Source organism: Macadamia integrifolia, chromosome 5 (genome assembly GCF_013358625.1).
Source record: "Macadamia integrifolia cultivar HAES 741 chromosome 5, SCU_Mint_v3, whole genome shotgun sequence".
In the NCBI taxonomy this organism is placed as follows: Eukaryota; Viridiplantae; Streptophyta; class Magnoliopsida; order Proteales; family Proteaceae; genus Macadamia; species Macadamia integrifolia.
In genome coordinates, this window is record NC_056561.1 from 10,087,828 (window position 1) to 10,108,086 (window position 20,259).

Sequence of the window (20,259 nt, forward strand, 5' to 3'; positions counted from 1 at the left end):
AAATAAAAAAAAAAAAAAAAAAAAAAAAAAAAAAAAAAGAAGAAAAGAAAAGTAAAAAAATGAAATGGTAAGAAAAAAAAAATATATATATATATATATATATATATTTATTCCCATTAAAAGAAAAGAAAAGATTTTATGTTTTTTTGTATTTTCTAGTGTTTTCGATAAGAATTTTTTTTTTAATAGTAAAAAAAAATTCAACATCGCTAAAGAGAATTTTGAAATTCAAAAACGAATATTTTCTTGATTCAATACTTGTAAGTACAATGAGAATTTCTTAAATAATATTTTCTTTCCTTTTCCTAATTACCAAACAACCCTAAAAATAGTATCGGTCACGATTCTTATGGGAAAAAAATAGTAACGGTCACGAATCTCTATATTAGCGTACGTGGCAATAATCAATAAACCGAAATCTATCTTACGGTTCTGATCGTATGCATAGTTACTGGAAAGTCTACATGTCAATGAAAACTCTCGAATTCTCTAGCAACTTCCAGGGCCCACCCGATCCATCTCCTTCCTTCTGACATTCCTCTTCCAGATTTCTCTCTTCTCTCTATTAAAGATAAACTCTGCTTTGATCAACTCTGTATCTGAAACGACAACGGAGTTCATTTTTTGAAGCAACGAAAGCAGAATCAAAGCCTTAATCTTGAAGAAGAGAGTTTGAGAATCTATTTCTATCGCAAGCGAAGTTGCAGAAGGGTTTTAAACTTTCATATTAGCTTGTTGGGCAAAGAGGTATGGAGCTTTTGCTGGTTTGATTTGACATTCAATTAGTTTCACTTTGGCAATATAATAGCTTCGACGGATTTTTCTCTGCTTCACAACCCATTTGCTCTGTTTTTTCCGTTTTGGATCTGTTGGAAAGATACTAGCTATTTTCCCGAATTGAAATTGGGTGAATTTTGATGTTTTGATTCTGTTTCAGTGATTGTTTCAAGGACAATCATTCCATTTTTAATGCCCATTGTGGCTTCTGACTGTTTCTTGATCTGGGTTCTCGAGTGGTTGGTTATAATCGCTTTGTTCTTCACAACTAGGACTTGTATAACTGCTTTAGTTTGGTTTCTATGATAATCTCGGCCAAGATAGTTTTAGTTACAGGGACCCATTTCTTCTTTCCGTTTCTGTTTTCCGATTGCAGGGATAGTGTTCTCTTCAAATCCCATTGTAGTCTTTGACTGTTTTTCTTGATTTGGATTTTCGATTGTTGTTTTCCCTATGCCAATTGCTACTCGCATAGCTACTATGTGCTTCTTTCTATGTTAATTTTCCGTTATTTGCAGGAACCCAATTCGTATTTTTCTCTTGATTATTTGTTATTACCTTTTTTTTTTTTCCCTTTTCCTTTCGTCTTCATTGTTCTTGTTTATGCTTCAGTTTTCACTTCCCTGTCATTTCTCTAGATATTGTATACTAACCTCTGTTTTTTGTCATTCTGGATGTGTCTCAATTTCTGCAGGTTTTTTGTTTGATTCGTTGATCGATTATATCATGAATCCAGATAAGTTCACCCACAAAACAAATGAGGCTATTGCCGGGGCACATGAACAGGCTATGGAAGCCGGCCATGCGCAGATCACCCCACTTCACATGGCCTCGGCATTGATGGGAGACCAAGGCGGTATACTCCGACAAGCAATCTCCAGTGCAGGTGAAGGTGATGAGGCTGCAAATTCATTTGAGCGTGTTCTAAAGCAAGCACTGAGGAAAATCCCTTCCCAGAGCCCAGCCCCTGATGAAATCCCTGCAAGCACTTCTCTAATCAAGGCGATTAGAAGAGCCCAATCGTTACAGAAGTCCCGTGGTGATACCCATCTCGCTGTCGACCAGCTAATCCTTGGTCTTCTTGAGGATTCCCAAATTGGTGATCTTCTCAAAGAGGCTGGAATTAGTACAGCAAGAGTGAAATCTGAGGTTGAGAAGCTTAGGGGGAAGCAAGGATCGAAAGTGGAGAGTGCATCAGGCGATACCAATTTCCAAGCTTTAAAGACCTATGGTAGAGACCTTGTTGAACAGGCTGGGAAACTCGACCCTGTTATCGGAAGGGATGAAGAGATTAGAAGGGTAGTTCGAATTCTCTCGAGAAGAACTAAAAACAATCCAGTTCTGATTGGAGAGCCAGGTGTTGGGAAGACTGCAGTGGTTGAAGGCCTTGCTCAGAGGATTGTGAGAGGAGACATCCCAAGCAATCTGGCTGATGTAAGGTTGATTGCATTGGATATGGGAGCTCTTGTAGCGGGAGCAAAATATAGGGGAGAATTTGAGGAGAGGGTGAAAGCTGTACTGAAAGAAGTTGAGGAGTCTGCAGGTAAAGTTATTCTTTTTATTGATGAGATTCACCTTGTCCTTGGAGCTGGTCGAACGGAAGGTTCAATGGATGCGGCGAATCTATTTAAACCAATGCTTGCTCGCGGTCAGCTGAGGTGCATTGGTGCCACCACCCTTGAAGAGTACAGGAAGTATGTTGAGAAGGATGCTGCATTTGAGAGAAGGTTTCAACAAGTTTATGTTGCAGAGCCCAGTGTTGCTGACACGATAAGCATTCTTCGAGGGCTGAAGGAGAGGTATGAAGGTCACCATGGTGTTCGGATACAGGATAGAGCTCTTGTGGTTGCTGCCCAACTCTCCAGTCGTTATATTACAGGTAGATTTTTGAGTTTCTTTCCCTTTTTGGCTTTAATTCTCATTTTAATGGATTGGGTATTTAGGCTTTAGGCCAATTGGTGTTAATTGATTAAACACTGCTTTGAAACCTTGGATGAGAGCACTAGACGAGATCAGTGTACTTGAAATTGTGGTTGCTGATCAATGATGTGTGGTTGTGTAGGGCGGCATCTCCCAGATAAGGCAATTGATCTGGTTGATGAAGCTTGTGCAAATGTGAGAGTTCAACTTGATAGTCAACCAGAAGAGATTGATAACCTTGAGAGGAGGAGAATCCATCTAGAAGTTGAATTGCATGCTCTTGAGAAAGAGAAGGACAAAGCTAGTAAAGCTCGTCTCGTTGAAGTGAGTATCTATGACTCTAAAACTACCTGGTTGATATCAAGATTAAGCTTATGTAATGTATCTTATTTATCACCACATTGCTCATCCTCATGACAACTCATTTTTCTTCATTCAGGTCCGGAAAGAATTGGATGATTTGAGAGACAAATTACAGCCATTGATGATGAAGTACAGGAAGGAGAAACAAAGGATTGATGAAATCCGGAGGCTGAAACAGAAGCGAGAAGAGCTCTTGATTACTTTACAAGAGGCTGAGAGAAGAATGGATCTGGCTAGGGTTGCGGACTTGAAATATGGAGCCCTCCAGGAGATAGAAGCTGCCATAGCAAAGCTTGAAGGAACTTCTGAGGACAACCTAATGCTTACTGAAACTGTTGGACCTGAGCAGATTGCAGAAGTTGTGAGCCGATGGACTGGTATTCCAGTTACGAGACTTGGCCAAAATGAGAAAGAGAGGTTGATGGGTCTTGGTGAGAGGCTGCATAAGAGAGTTGTGGGTCAAGACCAAGCAGTTAATGCTGTTTCAGAGGCAGTGTTGAGGTCCAGGGCTGGTTTAGGCAGGCCTCAACAACCAACTGGGTCATTCCTCTTCCTAGGTCCAACTGGTGTTGGTAAGACTGAGTTGGCTAAGGCTTTAGCTGAGCAACTATTTGATGATGAGAACCTTTTAATAAGGATCGATATGTCTGAGTACATGGAGCAACACTCGGTTGCTCGATTAATTGGTGCCCCACCAGGGTAAGTGATCAATTTGTGTTTACTAGTTAGCCCAGTGCCTATATTTTCTATGTTTCTTGCTCACTTCTTGTTCTGTGATGTTTCAGATATGTTGGTCATGAAGAAGGTGGGCAGCTCACTGAAGCAGTGAGGAGGCGGCCTTACAGTGTAGTGCTATTTGATGAAGTGGAGAAGGCACATACTTCTGTCTTCAATACACTCCTTCAAGTTCTTGATGATGGTAGATTGACTGATGGCCAAGGACGCACTGTGGACTTCACTAACACAGTGATCATCATGACTTCAAACCTTGGAGCGGAGCATCTCCTAACTGGCCTCATGGGCAAGTGTCCGATGGAAGCGGCAAGGGAGCTTGTGATGCAAGAGGTAAGAGTTGGATAACATGCACCTACCATTCTGTATGGCCTGTGGTTTTGTTGAAACGTATTCTCATGCTTGTTTCTTGGCGTTATGTGTGGCAGGTGAAGAGGCATTTCAGGCCAGAGCTCCTTAATCGACTGGATGAGATTGTTATTTTTGATCCTCTCTCACACGAGCAATTGAGGAAAGTTGCAAGACTGCAAATGAAAGATGTTGCAAGCCGTCTAGCTGAGAGGGGTGTTGCGTTAGCAGTCTCAGATGCTGCTCTGGACATTGTGTTAGCAGAAAGCTATGACCCAGTGAGTATTTTAGAATGGTTGTGTTGCTGTACATATAATTGTTTGTTTTGGATTAGAGACTCATACATACTGCCTTCCATGGTTTCAGGTATATGGTGCAAGGCCCATTAGAAGATGGCTCGAGAGGAAAGTGGTGACCGAGTTATCGAGGATGCTTGTACGGGAGGAGATAGATGAGAACTCTACCGTCTTCATTGATGCTGGTCCTGGGAAGAAGGAGCTTGTTTATAGGGTTGAGAAGAATGGTGGGATTGTTGATGCAGCAACTGGTCAAAAGTCGGATATTTTGATCGAAATACCAAATGGGCCAAAAAGTGATGGTTCCCAGGCAGTGAAGAAGTTGAAGATAGAGGAAATTATTGATGATGATGAAGAGATGGAGGAATGAAGAGTTGCTAGGAAAAGAGACCTCTTACTGGGTTAACCCTTTCCCCATTCCCCACTTGGGAGGGAAGGGTTTGTGTGATAATGCTTTTTCAGTCACTTGTTCGACATGTAATGAACTTTTGTGTTTAGTCTGTAATTTGAATGCTAGCTTCTCAAGTTCTTGCTCTTTACTTCTTTTTTTATCCTATCATGTATCCACAACAGAAGGTCTTTTGTTTTTCAAGTTGTGTTGGAAATTAATGAAATTTTGAGTGCTTGTTCCCTTTCCAACTATTGTGGATATCTGTTCTTGTGCAGTGTAACATTATCTTATTGACTAGTTGATGCTGAAATTTCCTGGGCTACAATGTGTTGAGCTTTCTGCTATCAGATGCCTCCTGGCATTTTGAATAAAGAGTCGGAGATAATGTTGGATGACAACCAACCTCAGGTAATCAGTAGATGATAAATGGTATAGCAGCAGGAAAGCTTCTAAATGGTGATACCTGTCTCATTTGGGAACATCATAGTGTTAGATTCGCCATTTGTCCATCTCTTCCCATTCAAGTGTTGTGGAAACTACTCCAGAAATCATGCTGTCTACTGTGATTCTTACATGTGATCTGTTTATCAGAGTAGGGAGAGGAGACATGGAAAATGGGATAAAAAGATAAATGGGTTCTTTTCTGATCAAAGGTGGGGTTACCCTCAGTTCAGGGCTTTCAATGATGAAAAAGAAAATTATCTTGAAAAAAAAAAAAAAAACAGGTGCCTCCACATGCAACTCTGCCTACATCAAACAATACCACACTCCAAGAGGACCACTCGGAAGTTGCAGCAGTTCATGAATCAGCAGTAAGAAGTACATAATTGGGATCCAATCAGATGAAGAGGTACTTTTCAAGAATCACCATTGACGGAAATACTGATCATCAAGGGAACTCATCTTTGATCTGATAGAAATGATTTGATTTTGTGGGAACTGGATAATTGGGATCCAGTCGGCTGGTCAAATGTTTATTGTTTCACTATTTACAAAAGCAGGTATAATTCCCCCAATGCAAAGGAAACTTTTTTTTTGAAGAAAAGAAAATTCGTAGAAAATAGAAAAAGAGAATGTACATCAGGGTAATTTAATTGGGGATGGAATTAAGATTCTCTTTTTCAGAATCCAAAATGTAACAGTTTTGAGAAGGTAAATGTCCTATCTTTGGGTGAGAATAGCCTAATAATTCCTCCATCTGGTAGAAAATTGCCATCTATTTGAAGGGACTTTGCTTTACCATCAGGACACAAAACTATGCTCTTCACCTTCCACCTGCTGTAGGGGATATGAAAGTTTTGCTTAACATGAGCCTTCAGCTGTGTTTGTGATGCATTCTGAATCCTGATAACACTGAAGATGTTTGAGAACCACCATCTGGCACCTCAAGAGTTGGAAAATCAAACATCATTTGCTTGCACTTGAATCACTGACTACTCTTCACTGCCCAGTGCAAGGCCTTCCCAGTCAATGCTTTCTGTAATACCTCCTCTTTGAGAATATTTAAAATTTCCTGAAATACCTTTGGCTCTGAATAAGTCTGATTACCAGATTTCATTTTGAGCTTCAAAATTCTATTCTACTGTCTCCTTTGAACTGCCCAGTGCGAGGCCTTCTTCCCAGTCAATTAGTATTTGATTTCCACTTTCAAGTAAAATATTTGGGACTTTTGGTGCCACATCAATTACCTCATTTTCTCTGTTGAGAGAGGGCTGATGCAGAATTGTTTAGTAATTGATCCAAATCTTTAATCCAATTCATCACAATTGTTTGTTACTCCAAGTGAAAGAGGTACCCATTTGCTCAAGGTCAAAAAGATTACATGCATCCATCATTCTCTGAAAATTCTGAATATCACAACCTCAACTTCTAAGTTCTTATGCCATGAAAGGATTGAAATAAGATCTCCAAGACAAAACCATTGTTCCAACAGATGGCACAGTTGAGATTTCAGAATCTACCTTTAAAGTTGGATGTCTATTATTTTGAATTGCAGAAGGGACCAATTAGAATCTTTCAACCACCCAACCATTATGCTCATGGGCACAACCACAACAGTTTCATATCTGTTTACTGTGAGGAGACACAGCTAAGACCAATCCTGTAGCATCGGAATCTGATTGGATATTGGACATGGCATGTAAAGATTAATAATCTCTGCTCAGAAAAATGAATTTTCTTCTCATAGATTTTTTTGAAAAATCTCTGAAGTCTGACATGTGAAGAATTCATAATTCATCACCGCAAGAGAATTAAAAGTAAAATAAATAATTTTTTTTAATTAATATAATAATAACCCCCAAAATAAAATATGAAAAGGGAAAACCTAAATCAGTAGCTCTCATTCTCGGAAGAGTTTCAGCCTGTGAAAGTAATTATCAGAATAGCGTATATTGCCCAGGAAGGGCTGTAATCATCGAGCCAACATGAGAACTACAAAGAAAGCTAGGCTTTTTCCTACTAAACTCAATCGTTAACAAATCAAAATCAAATAAAAAAAAAATTGATTTTTCGAACATTAAGAAGTTCAAAATCTAAGGGAGATCAGAGATTGGTAAAGATTTGTCGGTCACGGTTAATTCAGAAACACGGACCAAAAGATTACTCATCATATCCACCCAAAGATTCATTATTTCTTCTTTTTTCTCTAAAGGAAAAATAATCAAAAGAACGGAGAAGAAAAATTAAAAAGAAAAGATGAATAGAAGAAGAAGAAGAAGAAGATCATCAGAGACTTAAATACATACGAATCATGAAATAAATCGATCATATTGTTGCAGTTTTTCTCTCATCATCTGATTCTTCTTCTATGACGTGCGGCAAAGACGACAATCTACGAAAACTAACGAAAAACCCATCAGACAACGGAGATTAAAGAAAAAATATTTGATCAGAAGCAGAAAGAAAGGAAGAGGAAGAGATCCTAGAGAGAGAGACGCATAGAGCTAATGAACATGAAGGCTTTTTTATAGACACGTACCATGCCGAAACCCTAGAAAAGAGAAACTACGAAAACCCTAGTGTAGCTGTGACACGACTGAAGGGCGTAAAGTAATTATCATAGTTGCGCCGCTAAGGAGTTAAGTCCGTTGGATTGGAATCTAAAACTGTCACGTTTAAGATTTTTACGATGGCAAAAGATTCCAATCTGGTGGCATAAGAAGCTAGGGTTGGTAGATTCGGGCTCCATCGAAAGATTATCTATTAAGTATGGCCCAGCTTGCTTGCCATAACTCTTCCCCTTATTGCTTTGGGAACAATATGTAACATTCATCTTAAAATCTATGCTCGCAGCCTCTTAAAATCGTCCATGGTAGTGATCATAACCTCTCATACAAAAAATAACACTTTCGCAAAATTAACAAGTGATAGTAAAACTTGTTGATTCGAATCCACAATCAAGTGTCAACTCGAGTAGTGATTGGGCAAGAGCTTCCTTCCTCTAAACTACCAACCAAGTTAGTGATAGTGAACGTGTTCTCTCACCAAGTTTTAGTTGCATTCAACGAGAGGTATTGCGATTGCAGTGCATGTAACGCTTATCCCTTCCAATAATTGGATTGAAATCCCTAGCTACCAAATGCCTAGACATAACAAGTATGAAATGATCATACTACCCCTTGTATGGTCTGAAGATGTTCCCATTTGTGCTCTCATTGGCTCAGGTGTCTGACGTTTCCTACATTAAACGGAAGGATTTTTTATCTTAAAAAATATTTAATACTGTATGACCATTCAATCATATAGCTCATTTGTACATGTTATATATCCTTTTTTTTTTTTTTCGGTAATTGTACATGTTATATATCCAATGGAGGAGAAAGAGTGAAACTCAATTTATTTATATTATTGGATTTTCTCATGTTATTGGATTTTCTCATGCTTTTCACTTAATGGAGTCTTAGATTCTTAATAACAAAAAGAAAAAAATGGAAACAATAGATGACAACAATAACAATTCAGTGCCAATATCCCAACCACATAGGTCAGCTACATGGATCCTTGCAAAGACAAGGGAAAAAAAAAAAGATAGTAGTAATAGTAAAAGGAAGGAACATAACAATTCAATAAAATTCCACTTAAAATGTGGTTTGCTATGGATCTTTACCCTTCAAACAACTCTATTTCAGGTCATAGTTGAGACAAGATCAAAGTTGGATGTCTTTTCTCACTATTTCACCGATGGTCATTTTAGGCCTGTCTTTAACTATTTTGGTTCCTTCCATATGAATCAGATCACTTCCTCTTACTGGTGCATCCCAAAGCCTCTATTGAACAAGGCCATGTTACCTCAGAAGAAGACAAAAAAAAGTTAAAAAATTATTTGGCATTTGCATAGGTGAGTTGTTGAAGGTGTTGAGTGTTTTCCTGTTCATCTTCCGACTCCTCAGTGTCCCATAAGAATGAAGCATACGCTGCTCGTACATGACTGCAAGAAATGAACTAGTCATTGCCATTTCATAACTCATTCTCTACATTTTTTTGACACCAAAAAGTGTGTGTGAGAGAGAGAGAGAGAGAGAGAGAGAGAGAGAGAGAGAGATCTTCATGCATAGGGGAAGCAATGGGTCAAGTTGGGCCGTCTTTGAGTTGTATGACTTCTTTTGACCTTGCTTCAACCTCAAACTCAAGAGTTATGTGATTGTGTCAAAGTGCCTTAATCATAAATAACTTTAATTCAGTGGGAGGGTTTTCTATGAGGACAATATAAGAAGAAATGTACATACTAGACCAATGAGACCAATGAGGGATTAAAAAATATGTGATCCACAGGGACTCACTTGGTTAGAATAAGAGAGAGAATGTAAGTGTAGAACTCACTATTTATTATGTGGGAAGAGGATAAAGGAATCTATATAAGATCAGCGTAACAATCTTTTTCTGATTCATTTATTAAAAAATTATATCCATAACTCTTTTCGACACATCTAAGTCAATGTGATAATTATTTTAGGTTTTAAGTCAATATGTTTGTCTTTGATCATATTAATGCAAGTCATATGAATTGTTTTAGGTACATCAGAACTAAAATTCCCTATCAAATCTCAACAAAAGGGTCGGACCTCTCACACACCCTCAACTTAACATGGCTAGAAAGATCACGATGGAAGCTTTCCATACCCACATTTTGAGCTTTTGACACAACATGGATGGGTCAAGAACTGGCATGGATGGATCAAGAAATTAATGATTTCATTTTTAGCTAAAATTCAATAATAGTATATTAATCCATAGCAAGTCTTTGTGAAATAACTCCAATGAAAAAAAAAAAAAAATGGAAGACGTTAACAGGGGAAAAAGTGCAAGGGAACCAAGACTAAATACAAGTCAAAACAACAAATATGATCCCTTGATCTTCCACCTTCAGCATTACCATCAGTATCAGAAAAAAGGAACTCCACATGACTTAATGAAATTATGAATTTTGAACAAAGGTTAGCCCTAATTTTCTTGCCTGATGCAAATCAAATTTGAGCCTAAAGCTGGCCAAGGTTGCACACCTAGACCAAACAAGAACCATTTACCTAGCTTGGTGAGAACCCAAATTACATAATCAGATTTTTTTTTTTTTCTTGGTACCAAGTAATGGAATAGTTACCAGTTTTCAGGGGAAGCTTGAACAGAACGTGCAAAGTAGTTAGATGCTCTCTCTTTATCTCCATGGATTTCCCATCTCAATTTAGCATACTCAGACAATACTTCACCCTCATTTGGCTCTGCTAAGATTGCCCTAGAGTAGAATTCCTCTGCTTTCCTGTAGTCTTCCTTTACCTTCAATAGTGTAAAATAAATAAATAAAATTACAATAATGCTATGACAAAAAAAAAAAAAAAATTGAGAAGAAGATATTAACACCCAAAGGAAAAAAAAAAATCAACAAAAAGATCGAGTTTCCCCAAAACCATGGTGAAAGGATTCCGTTCACTGTGTGGCTTTAGAACCCCACGATTGGTCCACACAGAAGTAGTAATGCTCATCAAAAAGGTTAATGTCATTGGCAAAATTTTCTTGGAAAAAGTTTTCCTCAACCTATAGAGGAAGTTCATCCAGCATCCTAGGGTTCACAAACCCTTGTAGGATCCAAATTATCCTCCCGGTACCCCTGCACGCATCTCAAGCCCCACCATGTGTGGGCACCAGAAAAATCGATCTAAATTTTTTTTTTTCATTCAAATTTGTGGAGGAACATGAAAAAAGAAAAGGACATTCCACATTAAGAAGTATCAACTATTAAGACCAAAGATTAACAATGAATAAGTCATCAGTATCGGATGGATTTGTCCTTGTTTTCATTTAAAACTTGTTTTTTACCATTTTACCCTTGATTCGAAGGGATCTATCTATAGGGTGTCAATTTAGTTCGGTATAGTATCGGTCTAATACTCTAATATATGCATATATACCCATACCAAAATCATACTGAATATCAACTCAGTATAGGATCCTCATATCGATACTTGACCGATTCTATTTAGTTCGATATTCGATATCGGTATTTGGTATGGTACCAATATTTGGTAGGATATTAATAGAATATGGTGTGTTTTTCGTATCATACCACATATCGATATCATACCAAATACCGGCTCAGTATATATACCTCATACCGATACTATATCAAATTAAATTTGGTTTGATTCGGTACCGGTAATATGGTTTCGGAATCCGGTACACATTGACACCCTTACCTTGTATAGATATCTAGCATAATTTCCCAACATGAGTGGATTTCCAGGATTGTCTTCAATAATCTTCTCATAATGTTGCTGCAATTGCTCATAATCAACCGTTCTTCTCTTCGTCATCATCGCTCGATCCATTCCAAGACCTAACCCTATAGCCATATTCAAAGATGTCGGTGGATCCTGGAAGAACCCAAACCCTTCATTATCTTCCTCTTGATTTGCAGAACCACCATTCATTTGAGGGCAACTGAAACTAAATTCTTCTTTTTCCTCTTCATCTTCTTCATCATCATCATCATCTTCTTCTTCTTCTTCTTCTTCCCCTGTTTCATCAATTTCTTTCATGTTTTTCTGCTTTTCTTCTTCTAACCAATCCCTTTCATAAACAGAGAATGATGGAATCTGTTGGAGCTTTGTTATAGGGTTTGTAACAAGCGATTCAAGAAATTTAACCGGAGAATCAACTTCATTGAACTCAACAGGGGGATCAGATTCAGTCTCATTCTCGATCTCAATCTCCTTTTCTTCAGGTAAAATTGAGAGATTTAAATTTCCGTCTGAGTTTACCCGAAGAATACGCTTTGATTGTAACATCACTGGAGATGGATCGGCAAGAAATGATAATTTTAGATGGTTTTCACCAGATGATGTTGATCTTAATAGGCTTCCTGGTTTCCCTGTGAGCGCTGAAGACAAAATTGGAGTGGAGGAGCTTCTCAACAGCATCATTTGATTGGCAGCAACAACTCTTTTAATCTTCTAATGCCCCTACAAGAATTTCAGATCACAATTCTTGATTAATCTGTAACCCATGAACAAGAACACCAGAGAGAGAGAGAGAGAGAGAGAGAGAGAGAGAGAGGATTACCTGGTAAGGGAATGAGTTCTTCAGCTTTTGTTTTCTGGTAAATTTCTTCAGCTCAAAACCTTGAAATGAGAAAGTCAATTTATAAGGCATGGAAGTATTGAAAACAGTTGAAGTAGTTATTACCATAAAACTCTTTTCTAAATTGTAAGAGGCATTCCCCTTTTCTCAAACAAATAAAAGTAAGGAAAACTGTGTCTAAAGATAGGAAATTACTAACTTTTGATCTTGTTTGGTTGACCATTGGAATTAGACTCCTCTCATGTAGAAGAGGTAAGGAAACAGTTGGGCTGGCCTGGAAATACAAGTCTTCCTGGCCCTAAATTAGATTTTTGGGCTAGGATGGGTTTAAAGCCAAAAATAACTAATTTTTCATTCAGGGAAAAGAATGCTACCTAGTTGTATTCTCCTACTTCCTCTCAGGGGCTGTGAAATGATCAGAGAAAGTCTTCTTGTTGGATTTTCTCATGTGTTGTTTCATTGGCGATTGAAGTATTGAACTAAAACTTAACATATGAGTAGATGTCTTTGGTTCTATCAGTCCAAAAATTTTGAATTAAATTCAACATGCTACATGACAAATATTTGGGCTAACCAAATAAACCTCTCTACAAATGGACCAACCAAATAACATTTGCAAAGGAAAGGGATGGGCTACCATTTTTAGGAGGCCTGCTTAACACACCTAAACAGGACCCAAGTAATAAAGAGTCTATTAGTAGGTTTTATTTGTTGGCCTAATTATTAATTGAATAAATAAATAAATAAATCCGCCCAGACACATGGGGCAGGCTGTGAAAAGATGACCTTGCCCTTGACAGTCCACCCCATGTGTCTAGACATGGGAGAACGCGAACAGGCAGGGCTCTTGTGCCCTTATTAATTTGACTGACTTCAACCACAAGCCCTGGACATGCAGAAACTAGTGGGTAGATTTTTGTCCTAGCCATTATATTTTGTCTGAACCTCCTAGAATCTGGAGTTGTTACTAGATCCAGCTTGATAGCCCATTTATCAAATGGATTACTTTTGGGCATAGTTCTTGACCTTGTGGGTCATTGTACCCTGCCTTAGGTATGATGTGGAAATGGTTGTTTTGCCCTCTCATAAGACATGGACTTTGGTGATCTCCCTCCAAATAAGGAGGTTGTGTAATGTTGTTGGGTATACACTATTAAGTATTATCTTGATAGAAAGTTAAACAGATTAAGGACAGGTTGGTAGCAAGAGTGTATATTGAGATGTATGTAGTGATTACTTTGACACTTTTTCTCTAGTTGATCGGTTGAATTCTATTCGGATGCATATAACTTCTTGTTAATCTTGATTGGTTGTTGTGTAAGTTGAACATGAAAAATGCTTTTCGTTAAAGCGATTTTCTTGAGGAGATATATATGAAGCAACCTCCTTAGTATATTGCTCAGGGTGATAGTGCTAGTATGGTGTGTAAACTTCATAAGACAATCCAATGCCTGGAACGCTCTCCTAAAACCTGATTTAAAAAATTCGTTATGGTGATTAGTAAGTGTTACTTCAATCATTTGGTGTTTGTTCATCGATGTCATCCCATGATGGTTGTACTGGTTGTATTTGTTATGAATTTATTGTCTCTGGAATGAAACTTCTAGCATTACTGAGGTTAAGTCTTACTATGACAAGTTTTAGATGAAAGATTTGGGTATCCTTAGGTACTTTCTAGGGATTGTCGTTGTGAGGAGTAAAAAAGGCATTAACCTATCCCAGAGGAAATATGTGTTGGATCTCCTATCTAAGACTATTACACCTATTGACACACCTTGGATCTACACCAAAGTTTGGGGTTCATGATGAGGACGAACAAGCAGATAAGCATCAATACAGACACTTGGTTGAGAAGTTATTTATCTTACCATAAATAAACCAGATATTGTGATAGGAGATCTACAACTAGCTATACGATTAATTATTTTACCCTCGTTGGTAGAAACCTTGCTACATGGAGGAATAAGAAACATACCACAGTTGTCAGGTCTAATGCAAAAGCTAAGTGGTTATTACAAAGTTATGACTCGCAATGCAGCCAAGTTAATATGGTTGAAATATTTTCTTCCAGAGTTTGGATTTCCTATTACTAAATATATTGATGTGTTTTGTGACAATTAGACAACTTTCTATATTGCCAGTAACCCTGTTTCCCATAGACGAACTAAGCACATTGAGGTTGATTGTCACTTTGTTAAAGTGTTGCTATGAAGAAATTGATTATTATTCATTTGTTGGCCAGTTTTAACTGCATAAATTCCCTTGGGGTTGAAAACAACTAGTCCTTGAATTTTAAAGTGTTTTAAAGTGTAGAAGTATCCTTATAACATGACCATCACCAATCTTCTAGTTCAACCCAAGGGGAAAAATATATTGTACACATAAAATCAGCAACTTGCAGTCTTATTCACCAAGAAACTGAAGTGGAAGGATGAATTCAATGGGAGCTCTTTCCTCGAAATCAACCTCAAATTGGGGTTCTTTTTCAACAAGGCAATTGAGCTTTGTTTCGTCATGGAAAAGACTACCCTTAGTTTCTTCTTGCTACATAATGGACAATGTACTACTGTTGTGACCAGAAAACACTGTTTTTTCCAGTTTAGCTTCATCAATACAAGAACAAGCCACAACTTGTTTAGCTTCTGGTTTTAGCTTCCGGTTTTAGCTTCATCGATACAGAAAACAGTGACTTCTTCCTTCTTATCTATATTAGCTTCAACCTTCACTTGTCTGCTTCTATTCAGTAACTTCTTCCTTAGGCCATATTTCATTTTTAGTCAGCCCACAAAGACCAATTCATCGTGATTTGTCTTTTTCTTTTTTTTGAAAAAAAAAAGGAAGGGAAGTAAATAACAGCCAAGAGACTCCAACTCAAGACCTCTTAGTGAATGTAGCTTTTTCTGCATAATTCATCAGCTGCACCAAGCAGTTGTTATTCATTGTGATGTGTAAGGAGAAGTAAGAAAGCGACAGTCATTTTCTCACGTTCAAGTCACTTTCATATTCTTCCAAAAACGTCTACCCACTTTCAAGAAAGAAACCCTTGAAACCAAACACCATCATAATAACGACAAGGATGGCAAAAAATAATGAAGAAAACACCATTTCATCCATTTAGAAACTCAGTTTATATCTCCAAAATTTCCCTCAGCTTCCCTCCCAAGTCCCATCTCTGCAACTCCAACCTTCTCATTTCCAGTTATTTTCTGCGTTCTTTATTAAACAAACTACTCATTGCGAGTTCAGGGTAAACGGTAACAACACTTTTTTAAGGACAACAACCACGGGGAAAAAGAACTCCATGAATGACCTCATGGTTTATCAGTTATGATCGTAAAGCACCCTCCCGCGATATTTTTTCTACTCCTTTTCGTTCCTGTTTAACCAACCATCGGGCTTCATCCAATGACATTGACCTATGTTTTCATCAACCGCATATGGATATGCATCCACAGGAAAGGGGCATCTGCATGATAAGGGTTGTGGGGGCAAGGTAACAGAAGGGAGAGAGAGTGACAGAGGGTTGTCAAAACAGATGCTTGCTGATGGGGTACATACAGGCAGCAAGATGTGGGAGCTGTGCAACAGGAAACTGGGAGAGGGTTGTGGGATAGGGCAGCAGAAAAGGTTGAGGGTGCAGATGCAGCTGGGTGAGGGGATGGGAGGTGGGTGGGTAGTGTGTTAGTTTGATAGCAGTAGGGGAGTGGGATGCAACATCACTCACCAGGAGTCGTAGCAGCATGAAACTACCAAAAGTGTAGAGTATTGGTAAAGTTGAAATTATGAGAATAAAATAGGTATCTAAAATGTAATATTTAATGAAAATGTGAGGCACAAACATTAGGTAACTCAATAGGTCAAGAGGGTTAGAAGCAAATTCAACGATTAATAAACTAGACATTGGACTGTTTCCACGGTAGGCAAATTACTCAGAAAATACATAGTCAAAAGCATAAAACCAATGTGCTTGGTACTAAAAACTGGTCATACTAATAGTTTCTAAACCTAATATTACCAATCAAGGCACAAATGAAGTCTGTCCAGTTTCCCATCATTGTTCTATTTGTTTCAAGATCTAATATCAACACCTTAGATTAATGATGAAGCATGAAGCTGCCCATGGTTGGGCATCATATTAACATGAGCTTCAACTTCTGTTGTCTAGAGAAGACCACATCATTTGGACTACTGTAGAACTGCAATCCTCAACTTGAGCCCTTCAGAATTAAACCGCTCTTGCAATTCAAATAGCTAGCTGTTCTCCAACATTCGCTGTCGTGCCACTGATGGACACAGATCAACAGTCAAAATTAAGCATGGATCAACCAGAAGAAAACAAATAAACAAGTCAATCCATAAAACCACTTATGGCTTCAATTTTTAGTGGGCTCTGCTACCTTTGGCAGGCTCCTCAATCCATGGTCCATTCATAATATGCAAAACCCAACATTCTTTACTGTATTGCAGATCTGACAGCAACTTTGTTGTAAGTAAGAAACATCTGCACAGCAATGACATGAAAAAATAAAATTACCCATTTTCCAAATTTCGCAAGGAAAAAAAGGAAAAAAAAAAGACAGGTTGATTTGCATTCAGCAGAACCAATGAGACAACAGAGAGAGATATCAAACTAGTCAGCATAATGATTTGGTGATTCGCATCAGCTATGTGACTGAACTCTTTGGCCAGCTGGGTCATTATGTGAGATATCACTGCTTATGTCAGAATTGACCACAATGTTTAGGTCTCTGAGGCCACCAATGCATAGTTAACATGCAACAAAATTAAACATAATATATCTGATTCTGACCAAACTGTTCATATTTTCACCAATATGTCACTTGAACTGAAATATTAAAACTCATCCATCGTGGACTAGATCTGAGTCTTCCGATTCAAATCCAGAGCAGCCAATAATACCTGATCCAAGATCTTAATGTGGGTAGCCTGCCCTGGTCATCTGTACTGGTATTGCTAAATTGTTCTGCAAATCCCAAATCAGATTGACCAATATCCTCGATTTGATCCAATCAACTTACATGAATTCAGTACACTTATCTTGAGACTTTGTGGTTTGTCCCTTTCTGCCCCCGCCCCCCACAGAAAGAGTTCCTCTTGGCTTGATTCATATTGCCCTGCCCTCCAACACACATGAATTGTTGATTAAATATTCGATCTTAATTTACCTCAAAAATCTTGCATGGAACTGACCCATTCACATCGGAATTGAACCAATTAACACCCTTACTCCTCCGAGCCTACTTTATTAATTTTGCCACTAAACACTTCCTTGCTCGAGTAAAATAGTTACTTTCACTATGTGTACTTTTAACTTCAAAATAAACAATTGATTTACATGGATGAATTGGGATGCCTGATTTCTAGAAAGGAAGAAACATGTTAATAAAGGAAACACGGAAAAAAAAAAAAGTAATAATAATAATAAAAACAACATTCATGATGACACAATGGTTAATTTATGTGGCCATTATCCCCTCGAATCTTGTTTTTTTCTTATTCTTTTTAGTATAGTCGAAAAAGACAATTTATGAAATAGACACTTGGTAATGAAATTTTGAAATAGAAAAAAAGCAATCTTGTACAAAACTAACATAACAAATTTTATTATTGCCTCATCACTAACGTTGGAGATGAATGAAGGCTAGTTATAACAATTTGTGAGTGAAGAGTAGAAGTCAATAGATTCAATAATAATAATGTGAAATAGGTGAGAGAGCATGTTCCAAAATTTGCCACATTCTCTAATACATAATGGTCATATCTATCATCTTATAGTGTATTCTTGATCTGGAATGCATTAAAAAAAAGAATACTACTTCATAATTAGTCTACCCCAACTCACAAAAAATCAAAATGAACTTAGAGAGTTAGAGAAAAATATTTGTGAGGTCTATTTTTTTGATACACAACAAAAACTATCCAGTGTCCAAACATGGCTTAAAGGGGGACAAAATAATACTGCTCAACTACAAAGAGAAACTTAATTACATATCCCCTTCAAAAAAAAGATTATGTCTAGAAGTAAAAAAAAAAAAAAAAAAAAAAGGCATAATATGACAAAATTTATAATTAATTAATTATATATATATATATTAATTTTTTTTTTACGAGTATATCTCTCTTCTCAGATTCAAAAAATTTGAATTTTTTCATTTACTTTATTGGATTCTAACATTATAACAGCAACAGAAATAAAGATGTGTTTTACTGTAAAAACTCATTCTTCCCCTATCCGGTTCCCCCACTCTGAAACTCATCAATAAAAGAAACTTATTTTTCTTTAAAAAAAATTTATGTATCTATCTCAGTCCTCAAAATACAAATATTTTGAAATTTTTATTTTCTTTTCTGGACTTCCAAACGTAGCCTAACTAGAGTTTTCTCTAGCCCTCTCATGGAGATGGCTGCCACTATTAGTAGCAGACCAGCTGCGTTTTATCTTAAAGTGTCTCAGTTATCTTCTTCTCCATCGTCGAATCACTTAAATTTGATCTATGTCTTGGAACAAAACCATTGGCAATGGAATAGCTTCCATGTCTTCGAAAGCGAGGTTTGGATGGTCGAAAGGGGGTGCGGGTCTCTTGGAGCGCCCGACCTTTGATCAGTCTCAGTTTGATCCTACTCCGCAAGCTAAGGAAGGTGTGCTTCTTGAATCGAATCGAGACGTGTTTCTCATTAGTGTATATTGGTTGATTAGTTGACAATTCTTCTGGTTTCTTTCATTTTTAAAATGGAAAATGTAACATTGGCGTGTTTCTCATTGGTGTCTATTATTATTTTTTAATAAAAATTTGTCAAAGGAACTTGGGCAGGAATGGGGGAGCATTGTATTCAAGTTTATTTCGTTTTGGGGTTTTGAGGAATAGAGAATTATGTGTTTCTTTGTTGATTGTTCTGTTATTAACTTATGCTGCTAGTTCTTTTATCTGTTTATTTGGTGCTATTATGAGTGTCCAACAAGTCCTGTGATTTATGACTCAACTTGGGTGAAGTATAATCAGTTTTAGAATTTCTGGTTTACTTTAACATCAGTAGTTACTTTATCTTGGATGTTCAATAACAAGTCCTGTGAATGACTCAACTTGGGCCCACCATTCAGTAGGTTTAGGGTTTATTTGACTATTTTTTATTTTCAGGAAACCCTTTTCCTTCTACTGAAAGAACATGATGAAAAGTTGAAAGGTCTGTATCTGCAAGTGTGTGCTTATAATTAGCAAATGAAGGCTAAACTTATTAATAATAATAAAAAATAAAAAAAAAATACTGGAAGTTATAGAACATACATAAATAAGATCTTAGTCATGAATTGAACTTGTGATTTGTTCTTGCCCCATAAATATATATATATTTTTTTGGATTTTTATGAATGCTGTTTACTATTGATGACCCCTTTTGCTTGGGCCACTTGTGTAATGCAAATTGAAAACTCTATTTGGGTTGCATTGTGGTGGAAGCTTTAGGTTTGGCAATGGAGGAAATGGTTGGTTTTGTCTTTTGCTTTTCATTTCCTCTTTGTGTTTCTCCTCCCTCCCCGTTACATATCCTCTTAAGTTTACTAGAATGTTATCATGTCTTCAAGTCTTCTATGTGGAACAAGAGTTATTTAATTGTCTTCTTCTTATCCAATAGAAGAGTTGCAAGCAGTGGCATTTTAAGTATATTTGAGAAAACTGATTGTTTCAATGATGTAAAATAATCTGTGTTCAAAATATATTTTTTTAATCTTTATTGAAATTGAAATTGACATTGACATAAAAGTATAAATATTCCAAAAAGAAAAGAAAAGAAAAAAAAAAAAAAAAAAAAAAAAAAAACTGGGGTTTCTTATGTTTGATGATA

General features: G+C 37.2%; 3 protein-coding genes, 1 long non-coding RNA gene and 3 other non-coding genes across 9 annotated transcripts in view; 2 read left to right on the forward strand and 5 right to left on the reverse strand.

Annotated features, from left to right (window-relative positions):
* Positions 1-539: 539 nt before the first annotated feature.
* LOC122079312 (chaperone protein ClpB1) lies at positions 540-5,075 on the forward strand. The gene is made up of 7 exons (XM_042645678.1): positions 540-749; positions 1,473-2,656; positions 2,840-3,021; positions 3,137-3,759; positions 3,846-4,125; positions 4,221-4,418; positions 4,507-5,075. Exons 2-7 carry the CDS (start codon positions 1,504-1,506, stop codon positions 4,804-4,806), a joined length of 2,736 nt encoding a protein of 911 aa, XP_042501612.1. The 5' UTR covers positions 540-749; positions 1,473-1,503; the 3' UTR covers positions 4,807-5,075.
* A 1,907-nt stretch (positions 5,076-6,982) lies between these two features.
* Positions 6,983-7,077, reverse strand: LOC122080477. The gene has a single exon (XR_006140770.1). It is a non-coding gene; the product is annotated as a small nucleolar RNA R64/Z200 family (small nucleolar RNA).
* An 86-nt stretch (positions 7,078-7,163) lies between these two features.
* LOC122080475 lies at positions 7,164-7,250 on the reverse strand. The gene has a single exon (XR_006140768.1). It is a non-coding gene; the product is annotated as a small nucleolar RNA U54 (small nucleolar RNA).
* A 299-nt stretch (positions 7,251-7,549) lies between these two features.
* Positions 7,550-7,629, reverse strand: LOC122080473. Its single transcript, XR_006140767.1, has one exon. It is a non-coding gene; the product is annotated as a small nucleolar RNA Z199 (small nucleolar RNA).
* Positions 7,630-8,759: 1,130 nt separating this feature from the next.
* Positions 8,760-12,499, reverse strand: LOC122079186 (myelin transcription factor 1-like protein). Its single transcript, XM_042645446.1, has 4 exons — positions 12,382-12,499; positions 11,517-12,281; positions 10,427-10,599; positions 8,760-9,256 (listed from the first exon to the last, which is right to left on the reverse strand). The coding sequence occupies exons 2-4, from the start codon at positions 12,240-12,242 to the stop codon at positions 9,148-9,150; spliced, it is 1,008 nt and encodes a 335-aa protein (XP_042501380.1). The 5' UTR covers positions 12,243-12,281; positions 12,382-12,499; the 3' UTR covers positions 8,760-9,147.
* A 3,766-nt stretch (positions 12,500-16,265) lies between these two features.
* On the reverse strand, positions 16,266-16,899 carry LOC122078971. Its single transcript, XR_006140241.1, has 2 exons — positions 16,797-16,899; positions 16,266-16,682 (listed from the first exon to the last, which is right to left on the reverse strand). It is a non-coding gene; the product is annotated as an uncharacterized LOC122078971 (long non-coding RNA).
* Positions 16,900-18,648: 1,749 nt separating this feature from the next.
* The window catches only part of LOC122078434 (pentatricopeptide repeat-containing protein At5g66520-like), an 18,370-nt gene continuing 16,759 nt past the window's right edge, over positions 18,649-20,259 (forward strand). For 2 of the 3 annotated variants that reach the window (XM_042644409.1, XM_042644410.1), the window contains exon 1: positions 18,649-19,059. In XM_042644409.1, the coding sequence (XP_042500343.1) occupies positions 18,915-19,059 (145 nt within the window). In that variant the 5' untranslated portion in view covers positions 18,649-18,914. The remainder of the gene's footprint in view (positions 19,060-20,259) is intronic. The other variant, XR_006140068.1, reaches the window with a different exon arrangement.